This window comes from Syngnathus leptorhynchus, chromosome 11 (genome assembly GCF_054491065.1).
Source record: "Syngnathus leptorhynchus isolate UIUO chromosome 11, UIUO_Slep, whole genome shotgun sequence".
Lineage (NCBI taxonomy): Eukaryota > Metazoa > Chordata > Actinopteri > Syngnathiformes > Syngnathidae > Syngnathus > Syngnathus leptorhynchus.
In genome coordinates, this window is record NC_141205.1 from 7,537,184 (window position 1) to 7,557,910 (window position 20,727).

The following is a 20,727-nucleotide window of genomic DNA, read 5'->3' on the forward strand; positions in this document are numbered from 1 at the left end:
TATTTTCATTCATACAATGGCACAAAAATGTCAGCTCACTTGTAAGCCATTATTTCCTTTCTCTCCAGACTCGCCTCTACCTCCTTTATCACCGCGAGGTCCTTCAAAGCCCTGCAAGTCGCGATGACTCAGCATTTAGAAACACGTCGAGATGAAATGTGGCACAGCCTGACGAGGAATTTAATTCTACTGTGCGTAAATCTTACCCGGTCACCTTTGGCTCCCGGTTGCCCAGGAGCACCAGGGTCTCCTTTCGGTCCAGCAACTCCCTGAGGACCTCTGGTGCCAGGTGTACCAATTAGTACCGAGTCAGCAGATGCACCCTGTTGTGAAAAAAAAAAACGTGTTTAATAAGTACTGAATATCAAGGGTCAAAGTGCATCAACAATAAATTCACCTTTTGACCAGGTGGACCAGGCAGGCCTGTAAGTCCCAGTTTACCCTGATGAGGAGAAAACATTGTTATCCTAATGGAGACATCTTAAAGGGGAAGTATGAGGGAAAAATATTTATCATGTCCTACTCTCAAGAAAAAAAAAAGTGTTAACTGCAAACTCCCCCCTATCACCATGAGTGTGATGTGCATAGAAGTCAAATCCATCAATTTCCTCCACTTACAGTTTCACCTTTATCTCCTTTCTCTCCTCTTTCACCCTGAAACACAGACGTGCACAACAATATAAGAATCATCTTTCATCCAATACAAAAGTCCTTGCACCTTATGTCCTTCCTTACCCTGTCCCCCGGTCTCCCAACCTCTCCAAGTTCTCCAGCTCGTCCTGGAACGCCTGGAATTCCCGGCTTTCCTGGCTCTCCGGCTGGCCCCGGAGGTCCCAGCGGCCCTTGCTCTACAATGGCTCTCCCCGGGGGCCCTGGTGCTCCCAGTGGCCCTCTCTCTCCTTGTTCCCCTTTTGGGCCTCTGTCTCCTGGAAATCCCCGTGCCCCCTGTGGTCAGATGAATAAAAATATTAGATACAATTCCACTTGGTTCTTTATCATTATCCAAGTTGTACTTACATCTGTACCAGATGCTCCCCTCAGACCCGTCTCACCCCTGTCTCCTTTTTCACCTCTTTGTGTCAGTGGAGCTTTGTCCTTACTGTCCACAACCGCCTTCAGGTCAGACACCTGTATGGACAGCAGAACAAAAGGCCATGAAGAGCGTCTGCAAAAGGTGCCGAACTGTGAAATGATTTCAACCGGCCGATTCCATTCCATCTCAGCAGCTTGAAAATTGCTTGTAATCAGTCTCCTTTGTGCAACTTTTTCAGCTGTTGAGTTCAGAAACAATTTAAGGTGGCCGAGTGGTTTAAAAGCACCTTTGGAGGAGAATATCGGTGGGAGAAACTCAGAAAAATTGCATTTTGCTCACAAAAAAATGATTTCATGCGTTGTTAAGAATCAGAGCAGTCGAGGTTATCTTTAATCAAAGGGATGGCGTATGAATTATGATACTCATCAGTGAACAATTTTGGTCCAAGGCAACAAGCTTAGTCTAATCGCTACGAATCCCATTTTTCATTTTCTGATTGACCATTAAAACTCAAGTTAATGCGATTGAAGAGATTTTACACACACAATCAAAGCATTGCAAAACAGATGTCACGTTGTAAAGCTAATCTATTTTCACCCATAAATCAATTATATTTTGTCAGCTGACTTGACTAGACTTGACTTGGCTGCTCCAAAAGTAACATTCGATTAAAAATAGAGGACGGATGGATAGAATTACTTCACATACCTGAATTCCAAGGATGCCCAGTGCCTTCTGTACATCCTGGTAGTTGCAAAAACAGAAACATTTACCCCACAAAAAAAATAAATAATAATAATTGAAATACAAATGCAAATGTGTTACCACTGCAGTTCCAGGTTTGCCAGGAGCTCCGTCCTCACCCGGATCCCCCTAAAAAGACAAAACACCCGGACGTCAACACAGGATGCAAATTCACCAACATTGCACGTTCAGTGTAAGCGGAACTTACAATGTCACCTTTAAAACCAGGAGGACCTCTTTCACCCTGGGACAAGAAAGTTCACATCAAAAAGAAGACTCGTGTGTTCACTGATTCAAGGCAAATGAGGACAACTTACTCGAGCGCCAGCAGCTCCGGGTATTCCCGGGACACCCTAAAGGATGGAGCGGAATGACAAATGTTGGTTTTTGATGACTGCACTTGAGATTCATATCAGTGTGGTGATTTTTCATTTTAAATCTAATCACCTCATACTTCTACAACGGATATTGCAACTATTATGCATAAAAAAATGATATCGCTTGATCTTTGACTTTGCCAATTAAAAAAACGATATTACTTCATCGTTTTAAAATGGTAACACTTTACTGTTTAGGTGAAATTCTCTTCTAATAAGGGTATGAATTCTTGAAATACATCCAAAAGAACCTTTATAAGGTCAAAGTGCTCTTTGACCACTACATTTAATTAGCTCAAGTGGACATTTGTGGCCAGATATCCCATCCAGGTGTTCCTGCGCTATCGCATTCAGGGGGAAAAAAAAATAATAGAGAAGCGATGTGAGGTCACGGTGACTCTTGATCACCAAATCTAAACGATTTGCCCTTGGAAAAAGAAAAAAAAAAAAGAACAGCTTTGCATTTTTTCACAAGGTTCCCTAGAGGTGTTTCTTGAGAATGGGACAGCATAATAGAACTCCCTCGGCTGTCTCCAATGTGGAGGTAAAAGAACACGAGTAGATAAGACTGTGGGAAGGAAGCAGGCGCATACGGCAATAGATTAGATAAAATACACATCACTGCGGCTACATGTGGGAGGGCGATGCGGATGGGGGATAACGCGGCCACACGAGAGCTGAATGTAGAAGAGAGAAATGCTCACGCATGTCTGGAGACAACAAAAGATTAAGGCTACAGAGAACAATTGTTTAGCACATAATGACTGTCTGCCCAGTAGCCCTCTGAGGTCCACATTATTTCTAGCACAGCACAGCACAGCACACTGCCGTGTGTGTTAATCTGCAATAGACGTTTTAAGAGTGTAATTAACAATGCGGAAATGCAATTTCGTTTCAACTCACAGGGGTCCCCGGGGGTCCTTGGGGGCCTTGGATTGGTGTTGCTTCAACGCCTTTGACGTACACCACCTGATTACAAAGATGTGCAGTGTATCGATTAGTGAATACATTGTGAACTGGAAATGTACTTACTTGTGTACAAATACTGCGAAATGCTATCATTAAATTAAAAAGTTTTTGTAAAGTGAGCAGATTTGAGTTCATAGTTCACATCATAGTTTTCCTTGCAAGTCAGAGCTAAATAAATGACTAAATAAATAACTACACAAATAAGTAAATAAATAAATAAATAAATAAATAAATAAATAAATAAATAAATCTGACGAATGATACTTTCCATTCATCCATTAAGAAATTACGAGACATTAAATTAGTTTGACTCTCTGCATTGACTTTTTTGTGCTAACCATGACTGGCCTCACCCTAAATATTTTGTATAAATATTTGGTTTGTCCCACCTGTCCTGGAGGACCTATGCTGCCAGGCAGTCCAGCAGGTCCCATGAGACCAGGGGGGCCTGAAGGGCCAGTGAGACCCCGATCTCCTTTTTGCCCATCACGGCCCTGGAAAAGAAATGATTACACATCTAAAGCTCTGGCACGAGCCAAAGTTGGTAGACAATCAAAAGCGAAATCAATAAAGGGAGTTGTATCATGAAGGTGTAGAGGCACAAAGGACACAACGTAAAACCAAAGTGACAGCGCAGACACTTGAGAAGAATGATGATGGAACTGAAATTTGGCAAAACTGACATCTCGACCGGCAGCTCCAGCGTCTCCTCTATCACCCTGAAAATTGAAGAAACAAGTGTCAGCCACCAACACACACAAGTCCACTGTGCTTTTGTTTTTACTATTATACTGGTCAGGTAAGAAGAAGAAGAAAAAAAATCAATAATAATAAAAAGCAGCAGTCAGTGTGAAATGCTCCAAGAATGGAACACCAACCTTTCGACCATCCTCTCCGGGCAAGCCATCCTCGCCCTGCGTAATCAAAACAAACCGCATTAGTGACTCTACAAGAGGAAACTGAATGATGGCCAGTAGGAGCACTCCGATAATTCAGTGGCACCAATTTACAGACTCATTCAGGACAGCCATTATGCAGTCAAGCCTGAAATAAAAGCCTGCACTGTTTCTGACCAGCAGACATCCAGAGCACATGGACACTATTACCAACTAATGAGATAAGTGCATTGATACTCATCTGATACCAATTTCTGATTATTGATATTGAACATAACTGAAACCACACACGTTTCCAAATCGGGATAACATTTATTACCGTTTTCCCAGGGATCCCAGGTTTACCATCTTCTCCTGCTTTGCCCTGAAACAACAAACAAAACAGCATGTGTACACTAGTAAACTAAATAATCTCATATTACGTATGTGCTGACGTGTACTCACGGGTGTGCCGGGCGTGCCTGGAGGACCCACAGGCCCTTGGGGACCCTGCTCACCTCGAAGTCCCGCTAAACCCTGGAAGCAATTTCAACATTTTAAGCACTTTTATCAATTGAGCACACTTTTGATACAAATTACTTGTATGTGTAATAGTCTTCAAAATGTAAATGGTAATTCAGAACATCTCAATTGGATCCTATCAGGTACTGGATTCAGGTTGAACTAATGGTATGGAACACCACTGAGCTGCAGCTATTGCAAACACCATCCTAGAATCAATTTCTCCTCATGATGAGTCATTATGTACTTAAATATAATTATGAAGATTTCAATGTGACAGTTTCTCAAATGAAAAGTGAAAAGCAGATATTGTTTCTCATTAAAGTGAACGCGCAACTATCTAGTAACATTTCCACAGTGCCCTCTGTAGGACGCACGCGTGAAGTTTAGATAGTTTTAGATTCCAAAAGCACATGTCAAATAATGTCAAAAATGCGAAGTGATCGGATGAATTTTCTGTTATTTGAGTACAAAATAAAATAATGGTGAACTCACATCTCTTCCAGGATCGCCCGATTTGCCAGGATCACCCTGCAAATAGCAGACAAAACGTATTAGCGGTGGACATGTTCTACCTTGGATAATGTTCAACATACAGCATGTTGTTTGGGTTCGGAGCTCCAGTACCCTCTGACCCGGTGGTCCGGCAACACCTGGTTTACCATCCACACCAGGACGACCGTCCAACCCGGAGGCTCCCCTTTCGCCCTGAGAAGATAAAATTAGAGCTGAAACAGTTCAGTTGTATTTATCTATTGTATTTGCAGATAAAGATTTCTGAACTGGAGGGAATATTAATTTGCTGAAAAAATGAGCTAGTTTTAGACAATTGCCATATTTCAAACCTTCTCTCCAGGTGTTCCTCTTTCTCCAGCGTCACCCTGAAAAAAATAAATATTGGTGGTGGACATAAGTAAAAGACAACATAGGACTGTATTTATTTACAGATCCAGATATAAGAAGAGTTGAAGTGACAGAGAGCAAACTCACTCTGGAGCCTGCAGGCCCACGTTGTCCCTCAGGACCCTTTGGAGAGAGCACGGAAGAAACAACAAGTCACACAGGTTGACCATCCATGCATAGCAAATCAACAGGGAAAGGGCTCAGTGCGCATACTGATGCATACACCGACGCTTATCAGGAGCTCATGGAAGCATTTCAAAACCCGCAAGTAGGCGGTAGACTCACTCTCGGGCCGATGGAACCAGGAGTTCCAGCTTCACCTTTCTGACCGTTACTTCCGTTGGCTCCTGGGTTTCCTTTGTCTCCCTGAGAAACACAAGAATGAAAGTTATATACGTGGGAATGATTTGAGACAATTCTGACTGCACTTTGAAGATCTGTGCAAACAGCTGGTGGCAGGTGAAAGATTCTGAGGGTCAAGCTGAAAATGATGTGGCTAGTTCCCCCCACTTAGCACCATAGTGTATTTTAAGAATGCTTCAAAGTGGTGCTTTGGCATGACAAATAGAGCAGTTTAAGGATGGCAGCTGTCAACTTGGCTAAGTGAAGACCCTGTGGTGCGTCCAAATCAGACTGCAGCGTTTTTCTTTTTTTTAAATCATCCATCCTTCCATTTTCTACCACTTATTCTACTCAGAGTGGAGCCAGGATTGTGTGGGCGAGAGGTGGGGTCAATTACAGGGCCTATGTCGACAACCATTCATAGCGAAAGACAATTTAGTCTGCTGTAGAGGGGGGAACGGCACCCCCCCAAATAAAAAAAAATCAAGCAAAAATACATTTTATGTGCCAGCACTAACAACAACACATAAATTGTGACATGGATGGATACCATTTACTGTAAGTCGTTACAGTGTTACCATGGTAACGCCGCCTTGCTGGACTGGAGTGTACGTCTGTTTGAACTGAATGTAAAATCATAGCTTTGACACATCTTTTCATACAGACCTTTTCCCCTTGCTCTCCTCTCAACTGGCCCTGGATGTCAGGCTGTTGCGGAAGAACACAAACGTTATCACAATTTGCTGAATATTGGCTCAATGATAAAAAGCAATTGGAATCAGTTTTGTTAAAGATGACTGATGTTTGTATTGATGAACACATTTCTGGAATGTGACATACCAATTTCCCTGGTGGCCCTGGAGGTCCTTGAATTCCCTTAGGGAACATAATTAAAAAAAATTATAAAAGAAAAAATCATTCAACTATTTGAGTCACTATGACGTAAAACTTTATAAATACGAACCTGTGCTCCTCTTTCTCCTCTGGGCCCCAAGAGTCCAGGGTTGCCCTGTAAACAAGTACAAATCAATAAAGATCTTAAATAGCTGACCTTGCACCTATGGAAAGGCGTATTGAAAAGCTGTCTGCATGAAGATGCACAAATGCGGGCCTCACATTTCGCCCCTGTTCCCCTGGCTCTCCGGCGTCTCCCTTCTCTCCAGGCCGCCCTGGCTGACCAGAGAGTCCCTAAGGCCCAAACCATGCAAACCAAAATCCGGTAAAGTGAAGTTCCAAATATTTAAGCCTAAATCTATCATTGTCAAATAAATTTATCATACCCTCACTCCACGTTCTCCGGGCTTGCCGGGAAGTCCTGACTCTCCCTGAAGGGAAAATACAATAACGACACGGAGACCCATGCTGAGAATGGAGATTTCTTAAATAATCAGGATTCCCGAATAAGAATCAAATAAAGGAAAACAAATAAAAGTCATATAGAGAAATTGGCAGATTCAACCTTTTTTTACATTCGAAAAAATAATGAAAGAATCCGAGATCAGACTTACAGGGGTGCCTTCATCTCCCTTCTCGCCTGGTTCTCCCTGTAAAACAAGTCTGAATAAGACCGACTTCCATTTCTATTGCAATTCTCTTTGACAGTCGGATTGTCTTGAGAAAAAAGCCTATCACGCTGACTCAGACATATTATCGTCACCTGTTTCCCAGGAGGACCGAGCTTCCCTGGAATTCCAGGCCGACCGTCTTCTCCTCTCTCTCCTGGCTCACCCGAGTTTCCCTGAGGGCCAATTTTAAGTTTCAAATTGGGCAAGGAGATAAATACAAATAAAGGGGGAAAAGTCCAATGGGCTTCTCACCTTATCACCCGGCCTGCCGCTGATACCTGGCGTTCCCTGAGGAGCGAGCGAAAACATGTATTATGCATCTCTAGTTTGTGGCACGAGGGATGAATAATAGAAGATATTGTTGGAATTTTTCAGTGGCACTCGAATGGCGATGCAGGCCGAAGAGCTACTAGATAAAACAGAACTCTCGAGTGTAACGTTGGCACTGACAGCCAGCTTTCACTCACTGGCTCTCCTCGTTCTCCTTTAGGTCCAATCGAGCCCAAGCCTGACCCGGGAGATCCCTGAGAACAAAGGAGGTGTCATTTGGAGACTTCATTGAGTGTTACCGACATTGCATGGTTACTAACTTTCTCTCCTCTCAGTCCAGGATCGCCCTTTGCTCCTTTGGGCCCGTCAGAACCGGGAAAACCCGACTCTCCCTGGGTGGGAGGAGCAAAGAAGAGGTGTCAGGCAATAATGGTCAAATCGATGACCGAGTGAGGTGATGTGATATTACTCACTTGTTCGCCTTTCTTTCCTATGGGACCTTGAACCTGGAGGATTTTAATACAAAGTCAAGGATTTCTCAAACGATAAATTATTGGAGTCATTTGTCAGAGAACTTACACTTCGCCCTGGTTCACCTCGTGCACCTTCACTTCCCTGAGAGCACACAAGTTCTTTAATCCTACTCACTGCATGCCATTATGAGCCATTGTGCAGGAGAGTCACGTTGGAGCTGACCCGACCATTCTCCTATGATTACTCTTAATTGAATCAGACTCACCTTTTCGCCCGCCGCTCCACTGGGCCCTGGGGAACCCTGAGGAATATTGGAAAGACTTAGACATGAGACTCCCAATAAAACTCCTGTTATGAAACAGAAAGGGCGATGGCAGGTAGTATACGACGACAGCTTATTCACCCTCAGTCCTGGTGGTCCTGGAGATCCTGGCTTTCCTGGGTCCCCCTATGAAGACAATAGGAAAAAAAAATGAGCACTTGAAAAAAGGGCTGTCACTATCGAAAATGTTTATAATTATTCCATCGATTAATCGGATACAATTTTATTTGCATTGAAGTGTACTGAAAAGGCTTTTTTTCTCTGATTACTGTTTATTAACCTTTTTTATTTTGGTTGTATTTAGAGATTAAAAAGCAACTAATCAATGTAATCAAATCAGAAAATTTGGAAATGTTTTAGTTGAAAATGAGCTCTAGACAATTACTCGATTATCAAACTACAATTAACGTTAGAATTGATTTTTTTTGTCGATTAATTGGGACACTTCTATTTGGAAACTATTGAGTAAAATACTGTACAAGCATGAAGCTTACTCTCTCTCCCGTTTCACCAGCAAGTCCTCTTTCTCCCTGCAAAGGAAACAAATGCGCAGTTGATACAAGCCGCTCTAATATTGTGTCACCATGTAGCATAAAAAACATCATTTCACTTGCATGCAACCATATTTTCAGCATAAATTGCCTGTCACACAAAGCACTACTCTGAATTTGGGCAGCTATGAATATCATTTCACACAGCTAGACCTTTGCATGATGAAAAAGAAGAAACAATTATATGCTCCATAGTCTGACCGTCAATATCAATCATTACATTTCATTTTTTTCGTATCCTTTGTTGTGAACCTCTACAAATTGTGTGATACAAACACCCGCTGTGTGTGTGTGTGTGTGTGTGTGTGTGTGTGTGTGTGTGTGTGTGTGTGTGTGTGTGTGTGTGTGTGTGTATATGTAATCAACTTCTTTTCATTGTTGTTTTTTTTTGTATGCAAATGTGTCTTGTATAATATAAAGCAGTACTTACCCGGTCTCCCTGCGATCCAGGCTCACCCGGCTGACCTCGGTCACCCTATAGGACCACAGCGTGATAGAGGTCGTTTTTCTAATTAAATGTTCCAGCGCATCTCATTTTTCATACCTTTATCGTACCTTACTGCCAATTTCTCCTGGGGGCCCACGAGGACCCTGAAGGACACAACAAGACTCTTAATGTGTACAGGCAAAGGGTGTTCACCCACATGCGTCCAAAGATTAAGTTCAACTGAAACTCCTCAAGTCTTCTGAGATTGTGAAACCTCGACGTCTCCACATGACAACAACGATGTTTGTTAGGCTGACCCACCCTGTCACCAGGATCGCCCTGTCTGCCAGGTTGTCCTGGCAGCCCAACAACGCTGTCACCCTGTAAAACAAGAAAGAGCAAAACACATGATGAATTAATGGAGAATATTTGCTGGAGAAGAAAAAAATAAATAAATTGATATAAACATAGAAATTATGTCAATCCATTTTTTAAAAATGCTTACTTGTATCGACCCCCATCCCCCCCAACATGCACTTCAGTGACCTATGTAGCAAATCAACCTGCCTTATCTCCTTTGGCCCCCTGTGATCCGGGCAGCCCTCGAGGACCTTGCGCTCCTGGAGGTCCTGCAGAACCCTGATTATATAGAGGCAATTAGTGAATGCAAAGTACCAACCCCCACACGAACGCAGACTTCATATCAGAACATTGATTGACTATGCTTACTGGGGAGCCCTTCTCGCCTGGAATGGTCACCCCGTTGCCGAATCCCGGAGGTCCCTAGCAGTACATAGATAAAGAGTTGTGAGCCTCATTATGCATGCAGGTTCCTTGGGATATTTCTGTAAGCAGGAGACAAGATGGCAATGGGGTGACTCACCCTCTCTCCAGGGCTGCCCTTGTCTCCCTGCAGAGGAAGTGAGAGAGAGGAAAGCTCAACATTATTGCCGGAGTGAATTTGCAAAGGTTATCAGGTAGATTCTGCTTCATTTGCATGACCAACATTCAAAAGAGAAGTGATAATTCAAGTGCAATTTTGCCAAGTCCAACATAAAAAGAATCAGAAATGTTGGAGTGTGAATGAGTCAGAACTCAATATTTCTGGCTATTGAATTTTTTTTTTCTTCATACATACAGAAAGTGGAGAGAAAAAAAGGATCAACAGATTTGATGCCTTTCCGTATCTGAACGAACCTCAATCGGCAGTATCACTAAATTCTGCATTGTGACTCAATGCTACCATCATGTGTGCTTTCGTAAAATAACAACATGTAAACCTTTTGATATGAACTTTATACACAGCGGGTTCATTAAAACTCTCAATCATTCATCTTCAGTATGACAAACATACATATGGTGTATTTTTTTTAACATCATGTATTTAAATACAATTAGCAAAATATTGATTGAATATGGCATGATGCAGTTTTTTATACATATGATAAATTCTGAGCAGTGAAAGCAAATATTAACCTTTATAGAGGTTCCTGGTGTTCCTGGTAGCCCTGGGCGGCCATCCTGTCCTGGTATACCCGGTAGTCCTGGGGTACCTTTAGCACCATCGGTGCCCGGCCGACCCAGAGTCCCCTGTGTTGACAGTATTCAAATGTATTTTAATTTGTAAAATGTACTTTTAACCATAAGACCATAAACCATTCCATATGTAGTGTGATTTCTTCTTACAGGTATTCCAGGAAGACCTGGTTCTCCCTTCCTTCCTGGAAATCCACTTCCCGATGTGGATCCCGGTTCCCCCTGAAGCGTCGGTAAGATACGAGGAAACGATTCACACAGAGCTTTCACCAGCTCTTTTAGTTGATTAGCAGACATTATAGCTCAGCTCACCCTTTCACCTCTCTCTCCCTTTGGTCCTTGTGAACCTGCCACGCCCCGTTCCCCCTAAAGTGACAGAAAATATCATATTAGAAGGATGCAGGAGAAGGTGGCTTTGAGTTAAGGATGACTTACTTGGTTTCCTTTCACGCCAGGGTTCCCCTGTGAACCCTACATAACATGTCAAATCATTAGCGCTTTCCTAAAATGTCATGTGCTCAATGAATAGCTTTTGTTCTGCTTACAGGAAGTCCAGTATTTCCCGGGGTACCTGGGCGCCCTGGTAAACCTGGATTTCCATTACCACCGGAAAAACCCTAAAAATATTTGCTGGTTAGATCAAAAGACAGGCATAATATTGATGAGGTTTGAGATCTACTCACTCTTTCCCCCTTGTCCCCTTTTAACCTCATGGAAGGGTCAATAGGAACTGAAGGCCCTGGTAGACCCTGAGGGCCTTCAGGACCCCTCAGACCATCTCGTCCGGGAAAACCATCTCGACCCTATTTCACATTCGCGCGTGGTTTGATTTAGAAGGTTCTGACTTAAGCTAATGCTCATGCATGATCATACAATGAGATGTAACTCCATGTGAATGTAATATTTAATGTTGGTGTTTAACTTACAGGTTCTCCTTTGCGGCCGTTGACACCATCCCTGCCTCTCTCACCCTGAGAAATACAACAGCAATGCATAAATTGAGACTAAAAATATATATATATACTGTATGGAGGTAAAAAGAAACTGCACCTTTTCTCCACGATCTCCCCTCTCTCCCTATATAAAAAAAAAACAAGACTAGTTTCATCATGAGGAGCAAAGAGAAGAAATAAAAATTTGACGGGTGTGCCTGCAAGTTCAACAATGCCCTATTTGCTGAGTGCTTAATAAAAGTAATCCAAGCTTATCGTTGTAATGACAAGTCAACCTCGAGATCACTCACCCGTGGACACTGAACGGTACATTGTTCAGGACCTGGGCTTCCCTAAACACAAAAACACCAGGTGAGATGAAATACATACAGCTGAGATAGAATAGTAGAAAATCCTACCCCTGATCCTCTGGCAATACCACAAAGCAAGTCTGCCAGATCGCTATGCGAGGCGTCCAACTGAGAGGCATCACGCACATACAGAACGTTCTGGGTGCTGCCGTCTGTCACTGCCCGCCGCAATTCTTCCGTATCTGCTTGATCTATGCCCATCGCCAACACGGTCACACCTGGAGAGCAGAGAGATGATCTTAATGAATGGAAGTTCACGTTTACATTGTCAAACATGATAGAATTAATATAACAGACAGCTTGAGAAATGTTCTTTGGCTCATGATGGTTCAATTCTCACCTGTCGCTCGAAGGCTGGAAGCTGCAAGCGTGAGGTCGTCCCCGGATTTTTTGTCAGCAATAATGACAACAACCCCAGGGACCCTTGGCCTCCTGCCAGTCGAGGTGGTAAGAAGATACTGGGAGGCAAAATTCACTGCCTGGCCTGCGGAGGGAAGTAAACCACATCCAAGTGACCGACAACACAAAAAAAAAAAAAAAATGCAGATTATTATCTTTTTTTCCAAGTCGGAATAACTCACCAATGTTGTTTCCGGGACTTTCAACCAAAGGTATAGACTGAATTTCTTGGAGCAGCGTGTCGGATCTGCTGTGACGATTGAGTTGAAACCAGACTCGGGGTCTAAAACCATACGCAACAGCCCCCACCTGTCATAATCAGAAAACAAAATATGCTTATGAGCAGTTCATGGTGGGAAAATAAAGACCCCAAAAGACTCACCCAACGTGTTTTGAAATTTGATTTTGTACCTGCGAGTCACGCACTCCAATAGTGTTGAACGAACCCACTACACTTGTGAGAAGAGCACGCAAAGGTCCGACAAGGTTAATTCGATCAGAAGATGCTGGCACGAGAAAGACCACATCCAGACGTCCTCCGAGACACACTGTGGACGGACATTTTCATTCCAATACTCTTAATATTGACACATTGTCCGTGTGGACTTCCAAAACCACATGAAGTACTTGATATTATAAATAAAAAAAACATGCTGAAGGCTTACCAGTGCGTTCAGTGGCGACGCTCTCCCTTCCGAATCCACTTTCAAAAGTGGGTTTTATGCTGAAGCGGTACTGGTGGCCAAGACGAAGCCCAGTCACCTGGTAAGAGCTGGATGAACCGGGCAGTGTGACAGATAAGCCTGGATCCCGCTCTAAAAAAAAAAAAAAAGAAGTCAATTTCCACTCAGTGGACTGCCAAACAAAGTGATGCCAAACAATCATGTTTTACCATTTTCCTTTCTCCAACTTAGAACATATCCTCGGACACCGGGTAATGGCTGCCAGCTCAGGCGTACAGAATCCTGCGTGACCTCTGCTACTCTTAAAGGTGTGCCCGGGAGGGAAGGACCACCAGCTTCAGGGAGAGAAATTCAACACATTAGCAACGAAGAAGAAACTCCAGCGGCTACGCCTGAAATAGAACTTACGTGTGGTGACTCTGACAGAAACTGGCGGTCCTTCACGGTTCTGAAATAAAGCCATGACCTTCACCAGATACTGGGCTCCGGGATCCAGACGATCTAAATCCACAAAGGTCACATCTCTGCCTACTAGCTGACTCGTCTCATCGCCACCTACAGAAAAAAAAAGTTCATCAGGCTCAGATTTTTTTTTCCAAAACTAAACTGCAAACTCAGCGCACGACCAACCATCTGTTCTTATCCAAGACACCCGATAGGCCGTTGCTCCTTGGACGCCAATCCAAGACACTCTAACAACCTCTCCTGGGTTCTCCTGGACTTGGACGGACGTCACCGTGCCATCAGAAGGCTGATTTGGTTCTGCGGCACCACATGGTGAAATTTTAAATATTTCTCACAAATGTACGGCTATCTTGTCATTTTTTCAGCAACGCCCTGGAAATTTAAATTCAGTTCAGCACCTGTTCTCACACTGAGGAAACCCGGACTTCCCTCTCGAGAGCCACTTAATGCAGAAACAAACACGCTGTAAAAAGTGTCTGGCTGCAGTTGATCGATGGTAAAGGAGGAAACATCAGCTGCCACGTTTTGAGTTGTTTCCACTCCTGCGTCAAGTCACAACAAAAACAAACATATTTTTGCATGTTTCTGGAATGTTTTTTTTCCAAATCGTCGCTTACCATCAATATCATTGCGCCATCTAATCTTATAACCAGTTGCCCTCACGGTGGGTGACCATTCTAAGCGTATCCTCTGAGGTGTGACATCGACGACGCGAAGACCATAAACCGTCCCGCTGTGCGGGTTGGTCCGGGACGACAGCGTCACCGCCTCCCCGACGCGGTCGTTGACTACGACCGCCACGCCAAAAACCAGAGCCTCATCGGGTTGCAGGCCCTCGATGGTGTAGACTGAGCTATCGGCACCCACTTCACGGAACTGCTCTCCACCTGACGCGCAAAATGAGAAAGTCAAACAAATAAAAAGCAAAGACATTTATGGAGGGATTTATTTTGTATCTAATCCATGATTGGAATCATCACTTACTCCTGCCTTGTCTCCATGTAATCCTGTAACCTGTTGCTCCATTCACACCTGTCCAAGCAATTCGAAGTCTCCGACTGTTGGCGTGTACCACTCTGAGGTTTGACACTCTGCCAATGTCTTGCTCTGAAAAGAAATGCCCACCAGGTTTAGGAACCACCAAGTTTAGTTCCCTGAATGTAAAAGGAAGAAACATCTAAGTAAACATGACTCACCTGGTCTGAAAAAGATGCTGGCCGGCTCGCCTGCGTTGTCTCCCACCAGCGGTGTGACACTGACATCATAGGACACGCCCACAATCAGGTCTCGGAGGTCAAGAGTCGTCTGGTTCCCGGGGATGATCTGAGTTTTTTGTACTCCCACTGGCGTGATAAGAAACAGTCAAGTTTGAAAATGTATCATCCATAATTTTATTTAAATTCCAATTCAAATGAATTTACCCTCAGGACTTTGGATGATAATGCGGTATTGTGTGGCCCCAACCACACCAGTCCAGTCAATTCGAACTGTGCTGCCCAAAGACTCCAGCACCCTCAGGTTGGACACCCTCCCCACTGGTTGCACTTCTGTAATTATTAAGAACAACATCGATCTTAAAATCTCCATTCAGCGCTCAATAAGTGAGATGATGGACCTCTGGATGTGGTGGAGACGGGCGTGGCCTCCTCGCGACCCTCAAACAGCGTGTACAGGGTGATGAGGTATTCCGTGTTAGGCTGAAGGCCGGTCAGCTCGTATTTGCTGGTGCTCCTGGGTAAGGACAAGGTCTGGGCGCGGCCATCTGGACACAAAAGAACATTTTGGAATTGATCATACATCTGGATTGGATCTAAATTTAAATATGAAAAGTCCAGATTAATGGTTATGATGATTGTGTGACAAATCACCTGCGCCCGCCCGCCATTCCAGGCGGTAGCCTTGCGAGGACGGAATGATTCGCCACGTGAGGCGGATGGAGGACGGACTGGTGATAGCTGCATTGAGGACCTGCTGCAGCTGGCGCTCTGAAAAAAAAATTCATATAAAGATTCAAATCGGCCCGCCGCAGCAGCTAATCCAAAATTCTTTACAACACAGACAGTGTGAAGCACATTAAAGCTATAATTAAATCATGACACTGGATTATTTTATGTCAAAGTATAAATCTTCAAGGATCGCCCACTCGTCTGTGCGGCACTAAAAGATCAAGGCTGGAACTTATTGCTTTATTTAGCTCTTCAAGTCAAAGAGCAAGATCTTAAAAAGCACATTTTATTATTACCATCTTCATTCCCGCACAACTTTTGCTCTGCATAAGCAGAATGCTTTCAAACGCCCACATAAACTGGGACATTAGTAACAATTCGCAACATTGAAATCAGGAGCAAGGACAATCAGTGACTCAGCCTTCAGACAAAATTAAAAGGAACCATATGAACATTTGTCACAAGAAACAGATGTTGTCCATGTTTAGGTGTACAACTGTTTCCTAAACAGAATTAAATGAGCCAACAAACAATGAGGAAGTTTCCCATCAATGCTGTCTGTCCCCTTTTGCTTTCTTGACTCATCCAACATGTCATTGGACCGAATATTTGCTATCTATATTTTATTCTTCAACTTACCTATCTTGAATCTGGCTGGTTCCCCAGGCCCCTCAACATTTCCCTGATAGAGTGGAACCACAGTAAGAATGTACTCTGTGTCCTTCTGAAGTTGCGATATCGTGTACGTCTCGCTGTCTCCTGCAATCTCCACCGTTTCAAGATCTCCACCTTTTGCCAAAGGGGAAAACATCCAAGTAAGAGCGTTTCAACATTGTTGATGTCGTGGTCGCTACTGACCTGCGGCCGCTCCCCACAGGAGACGGTAGGCCGCCACGCCGCCGACGCCTCTCCACAAGACACGAACACTGCTCTCTGATTCCGTTTCCACCTTTAACTGCCGAACTGCCTCCAGGCGCACTGACACATTCAACATTTTGATGAGCAGATCCAATACAAGGTAATTGCATCCCAGTCATGGAAGGTTGCTCACATGTGCGGGCATTGAGGGTCGCCGGAGATGCCGAATTGCGGGGGAACAGCGGGTAGAGGCTAATGACATACTCCGTGTCAGGTTGAAGTGACTCCAGGGTGACAGATGTGGAGTCTGAAGACAGAGATTCCACCAATAGCTGGCCAGATGGTTGACCTACTCTTGCAAGAAAAAAAAAAGAAAAAGAATAAACAAGTTAGGGTCTAATTATAAACACACATAGCATATGTTGTTTACTATATAAAGTAGTCACGAGTAGAATCCAATTTATATACAGCAGCTGATCTTCTGTATTTAATCATGAACACTGAATTTACATTCTTCAAGTTGTAATGATGGTGTGATCATCTCTTTTATATATTGCTATTGCTTTGTCTGTTTCTCTTGAAGACCACACAGCACATTTGAGAAACAGTAGCAGACTAACTCAAATTGAGGAGCTCCACGTGAAACTGGCACTCCTGCCACATGTTCACTTCTAGAAACACTTGCTATCAGGCCTCAGGGCCCCCCCCCCCCCCCCTCGTGAATTTCGGCATCCACAGCCTAGACATTGACTTGCGATATGAATTATGACACACCCAGGAATTTCAGAGAAAATAACTGACAAGCCAATGAGCTTTATTTACACTCTGTATTCCGTCTAGAGTGATAAAAATCAGTTTGATATTTTGGGTCATGTTTCGGCAATAAAGGTGAAACTGACAGTTACTGCCTCAAGGCAGCAAGTTGCTCAATTAACTTTTTTCTAAGCCTGCCACCAGCAAATCATTAAGTACCGTTGCTTCTTTTCCTGTTCATCTCCACTTCAATATTTCATTCTGCTTTGGCAGGCCTTCGATAAATCAATATATCAATATTCTAACGACTATCAAGGCAAGGTAATGAAGCGAGGAAGCCGTGGTATGCAATATGCAATATGCAAATTTCAATATGCAAAGAGAATAGAAAAATATTTGCCAGATGTGTGCCTGACCTCGTGGTCCATAGGTAAGTTGGTATCCCTGGACAGGAGATGAAGGTTGATCCCAGCCCAGGGAGAGACTGGAGAACCCTGCTTGGATCAAACGAAGACCCGAGATCCCAGGCAAGGCCCCTACAAGGAAAAGACAATCATGCTGCATATTAGAATATGTTTAAATGTATGGAAAGTAAAAAATTGTTTGAGAAATTAAAAATTGAAGAAGTTAAAATGATTATTATTTTTTACTTACTGGTTTGTTGATTAGCGGAAAACGATTCTCCAACACTGTTGGGGTATTGAGGGATGACGCTCACAAGATAGTCGGTTTCCGACCTTAGAGCTCGTGCTGTAAAGCTTCTCTGACTAGCCGTCAGCGTCTCCTGCAGGAAGTGGTGGTGTTTTTACAAAGAAAGAGCAAAGGGGATTTCAGACTGCTAAATTACAACCTCAACAACTGCATAATACAGACAAGGCATGTTAGTACAGTCTGGATGTGAGTGTTTCCCATCGAGACAAACTATAATCAGCAAGTTCATTGTGAGTCATAGCAAAGCATACGTGGCCAAAATAAATGCCCCATCCATCCCAAACTCACCTGCCGCAGTTCTGCTGTGATAGGTTGACCCTGACCAGAGAGGGGCACATACTGGACCACATAGCCCCTCAAGGGCCCACCTGCTGAATTCCAGCGGAACCGGAGTGAATCAGAGGTCACGTCTGTGAACTGAATGTTGCCTGCACTGGAATATGCTTCTAAGAAGAGAAGAGGTTTTTTTTTTGTTTTTTTAATGGAGCAGACCTGGACAACAATTAAGCCGTGGTTCTCAGAATTGACACATATCGTAATTTTTTGATTGTTTGTACCATCGCTCGCATAGACTCCGCCTGCTTTGGAGCACACTCGGGGGCTGACAAGTGGAAGAAGAGTGTTGAGCAGTTTGAATTCTCCAACAAAGGAGGTGAAATCACTGCTGGGCTTGGAGGAAATCTCAGCTAGTTCCTTGCTGTCTGCGCTCTTGATGCCTGACCATAAGAAGCAGAAGCACTTCACAGATGGTCTTGTAACGGAGATCAAACTTCACCTGAGATGTCACCTACCGACTGCAAAGATGTGCACGCCCTGACCGCGGAGCTTCTGCGCTGGTTCCTGAACACTATCCTGCGACCTCCCATCCGTGATCAAGATAACGATCTAACAAAATAAAGAAACTTCAGAGGCGGCTGAATCATTTCCACGGATTAACCACCTCTCGCACCTTTGGGGCATCCCGGCTGTACGTGGGGTTGAAGAAATTATCCACCACAAATTTGAGACCGGCACCGGTGCGTGTATTTCCACCTTTGTAGTTCATATTCTGCACAGCCTTGACTAGCTCGGTTCCGTTAAGATATGACGTCAAGGTGAACTCAACCCTGGATTTACAAAAAGATCAATTCAAACATGACCAGCGCGCTACTTGATCAGAATGTTGCCTTCCTCGCAATGTCACGACTTACCTGGAGGTGTCACTGTATTGTACAGCCCCAAAGCGAATTCTTGCCTCACCGACAGCGCTTGCAAAGGGTTTGATGATTCCGGCTATGAAGCCCTTCACCTGCAAGAAGTTAACTTTCCCGATACTGGAAGATCCATCCACCAGAAAAACAATGTCTGCTGCTCGCACGTTATCACACCTGCCTGTAAAACAGCATAATGAGGTGGATTGATGAAAACGATATGATGTGCAAAATGATCAATGAAGGATTTAGAGTTCATTCAGATAACAAAATGTCACCCTGAGCTTCGGTGTGTGCTGTGAGAGACAGCAGCATCCACACGGTGAAAATCCAGCACCTCATCTTTACAACCTGGGGAGGACACAGAGCAAGCATTATTTTGCTCATATAAAATCATATAAATAAATAAATAAATAAATGAATAAATCACAGCAATAGTTCTTTACAGACGGACAAACTTTTACCCTTGGGAGCAAAACAGGCAAGCGAAACAATTCTGTTCCTGATATATGTTAGCTTCATTTTAGAATCTATAGCAGCCACAGTAAATAAATTAAAAAGCCATAAAAATACAGCAACTATGCAAATAAAAACAGCAGAGAGTGGTTGTGTAAATTGAGAAAGGAATGCCAAAAATGTGGAATTTGGTCATTTCCATTATAGGGGCCACCCTGCCTGACCCACATCAGAGTGACTTCGTCAGAACTGGCCCTCTTGAAAGAAAACTGTAGTTCATTCATTGTGACAGGTTTAATGATACAAAGAATGCAAAAAGGTTTCCCACGTTGTCTTGGGACGTCACGGTAATAAGCGAGCGCAGCAGCTTTCAATTTGGATAGAATGGCAACATTTTGGCATTAAGAAAGCAGTTTATTATATTACATATTCAATTCATCCACGTCTTAGAATATTAAATCCAACGGTTGTCAATCACCTGCATTTTAAAAAACTAACTCCAGTTAAAGACAATGCAAGTCTGTGATCTAATTTACTGTTTAAAATGGAATTTAACGTTCAAGTGAGAGCAAGAAGACGTAAACATACAACAGCTGTAATTGTACAAAAACAAGTGAGATGTTGAAAGCACACAGTCGAATATTTTTTTTTCCCTTCTCCTGTCACTTCATCTCCCTCTTTTATGACGGCCTATTTAAAGCTGCCGCAAGTCTCAATTGAAGACATTCCTCGCTAGCCCACACCTGGAACCTCTGAAAGGATGACCAAACCCACGTCAGACCACCTGAGAACGGAACAAAGCGTGCGGATATAAAATCTTTGAATCTAACATCAACCTTTATCCAAGAGCACCACCAAAGAGGTGAAGTCACATTGTAAAGTTTATGCAGGAAAACATACACCCCGCCAGCGATTTCCAGAAGATTAAGGATCACTAAGTGGTGATTTAGGGGCAAGTAGGAACTATCACAGGAACCAGAATGGCAATTTCCATCAGATATAGCGTGTGAACGATGGCAGATGTTGTCACTCAGCCAACATGCCATAGAAAGC

The 20,727-nt window shown here is 43.5% G+C and overlaps 1 protein-coding gene across 1 annotated transcript in view; it reads right to left on the reverse strand.

Annotated features, from left to right (window-relative positions):
• Positions 1-20,727, reverse strand: part of col7a1 (collagen, type VII, alpha 1) — a 35,759-nt gene that overhangs the window by 13,538 nt on the left and 1,494 nt on the right. The window contains exons 2-78 of the mRNA XM_085923856.1: positions 19,497-19,569; positions 19,219-19,399; positions 18,978-19,134; positions 18,820-18,913; positions 18,586-18,744; positions 18,317-18,396; positions 17,972-18,101; positions 17,734-17,853; positions 16,758-16,913; positions 16,565-16,684; positions 16,346-16,495; positions 15,629-15,745; positions 15,376-15,522; positions 15,182-15,307; positions 14,957-15,103; positions 14,745-14,867; positions 14,378-14,647; positions 14,159-14,302; positions 13,926-14,057; positions 13,704-13,850; positions 13,505-13,630; positions 13,278-13,427; positions 13,024-13,160; positions 12,795-12,921; positions 12,554-12,697; positions 12,262-12,431; positions 12,154-12,195; positions 11,961-11,987; positions 11,837-11,881; positions 11,594-11,713; positions 11,456-11,527; positions 11,346-11,381; positions 11,223-11,276; positions 11,061-11,132; positions 10,851-10,964; positions 10,258-10,284; positions 10,104-10,157; positions 9,942-10,013; positions 9,696-9,755; positions 9,503-9,538; positions 9,378-9,422; positions 8,891-8,926; positions 8,478-8,522; positions 8,340-8,375; positions 8,180-8,215; positions 8,074-8,106; positions 7,921-7,992; positions 7,798-7,854; positions 7,583-7,618; positions 7,423-7,503; positions 7,274-7,309; positions 7,046-7,090; positions 6,882-6,953; positions 6,730-6,774; positions 6,606-6,641; positions 6,432-6,473; positions 5,709-5,789; positions 5,511-5,546; positions 5,366-5,401; positions 5,148-5,228; positions 5,016-5,051; positions 4,464-4,535; positions 4,339-4,383; positions 4,002-4,037; positions 3,807-3,842; positions 3,513-3,617; positions 3,058-3,123; positions 2,095-2,130; positions 1,986-2,021; positions 1,859-1,906; positions 1,742-1,777; positions 1,018-1,128; positions 736-945; positions 619-654; positions 398-442; positions 207-323; positions 40-111 (exon numbers count right to left, since the gene is read on the reverse strand). Of these exons, the coding sequence (XP_085779982.1) occupies positions 40-111; positions 207-323; positions 398-442; positions 619-654; positions 736-945; positions 1,018-1,128; positions 1,742-1,777; positions 1,859-1,906; positions 1,986-2,021; positions 2,095-2,130; positions 3,058-3,123; positions 3,513-3,617; positions 3,807-3,842; positions 4,002-4,037; positions 4,339-4,383; positions 4,464-4,535; positions 5,016-5,051; positions 5,148-5,228; positions 5,366-5,401; positions 5,511-5,546; positions 5,709-5,789; positions 6,432-6,473; positions 6,606-6,641; positions 6,730-6,774; positions 6,882-6,953; positions 7,046-7,090; positions 7,274-7,309; positions 7,423-7,503; positions 7,583-7,618; positions 7,798-7,854; positions 7,921-7,992; positions 8,074-8,106; positions 8,180-8,215; positions 8,340-8,375; positions 8,478-8,522; positions 8,891-8,926; positions 9,378-9,422; positions 9,503-9,538; positions 9,696-9,755; positions 9,942-10,013; positions 10,104-10,157; positions 10,258-10,284; positions 10,851-10,964; positions 11,061-11,132; positions 11,223-11,276; positions 11,346-11,381; positions 11,456-11,527; positions 11,594-11,713; positions 11,837-11,881; positions 11,961-11,987; positions 12,154-12,195; positions 12,262-12,431; positions 12,554-12,697; positions 12,795-12,921; positions 13,024-13,160; positions 13,278-13,427; positions 13,505-13,630; positions 13,704-13,850; positions 13,926-14,057; positions 14,159-14,302; positions 14,378-14,647; positions 14,745-14,867; positions 14,957-15,103; positions 15,182-15,307; positions 15,376-15,522; positions 15,629-15,745; positions 16,346-16,495; positions 16,565-16,684; positions 16,758-16,913; positions 17,734-17,853; positions 17,972-18,101; positions 18,317-18,396; positions 18,586-18,744; positions 18,820-18,913; positions 18,978-19,134; positions 19,219-19,399; positions 19,497-19,569 (6,588 nt within the window). The remainder of the gene's footprint in view (positions 1-39; positions 112-206; positions 324-397; positions 443-618; positions 655-735; positions 946-1,017; positions 1,129-1,741; positions 1,778-1,858; positions 1,907-1,985; positions 2,022-2,094; positions 2,131-3,057; positions 3,124-3,512; positions 3,618-3,806; positions 3,843-4,001; positions 4,038-4,338; positions 4,384-4,463; positions 4,536-5,015; positions 5,052-5,147; positions 5,229-5,365; positions 5,402-5,510; positions 5,547-5,708; positions 5,790-6,431; positions 6,474-6,605; positions 6,642-6,729; positions 6,775-6,881; positions 6,954-7,045; positions 7,091-7,273; positions 7,310-7,422; positions 7,504-7,582; positions 7,619-7,797; positions 7,855-7,920; positions 7,993-8,073; positions 8,107-8,179; positions 8,216-8,339; positions 8,376-8,477; positions 8,523-8,890; positions 8,927-9,377; positions 9,423-9,502; positions 9,539-9,695; positions 9,756-9,941; positions 10,014-10,103; positions 10,158-10,257; positions 10,285-10,850; positions 10,965-11,060; positions 11,133-11,222; positions 11,277-11,345; positions 11,382-11,455; positions 11,528-11,593; positions 11,714-11,836; positions 11,882-11,960; positions 11,988-12,153; positions 12,196-12,261; positions 12,432-12,553; positions 12,698-12,794; positions 12,922-13,023; positions 13,161-13,277; positions 13,428-13,504; positions 13,631-13,703; positions 13,851-13,925; positions 14,058-14,158; positions 14,303-14,377; positions 14,648-14,744; positions 14,868-14,956; positions 15,104-15,181; positions 15,308-15,375; positions 15,523-15,628; positions 15,746-16,345; positions 16,496-16,564; positions 16,685-16,757; positions 16,914-17,733; positions 17,854-17,971; positions 18,102-18,316; positions 18,397-18,585; positions 18,745-18,819; positions 18,914-18,977; positions 19,135-19,218; positions 19,400-19,496; positions 19,570-20,727) is intronic.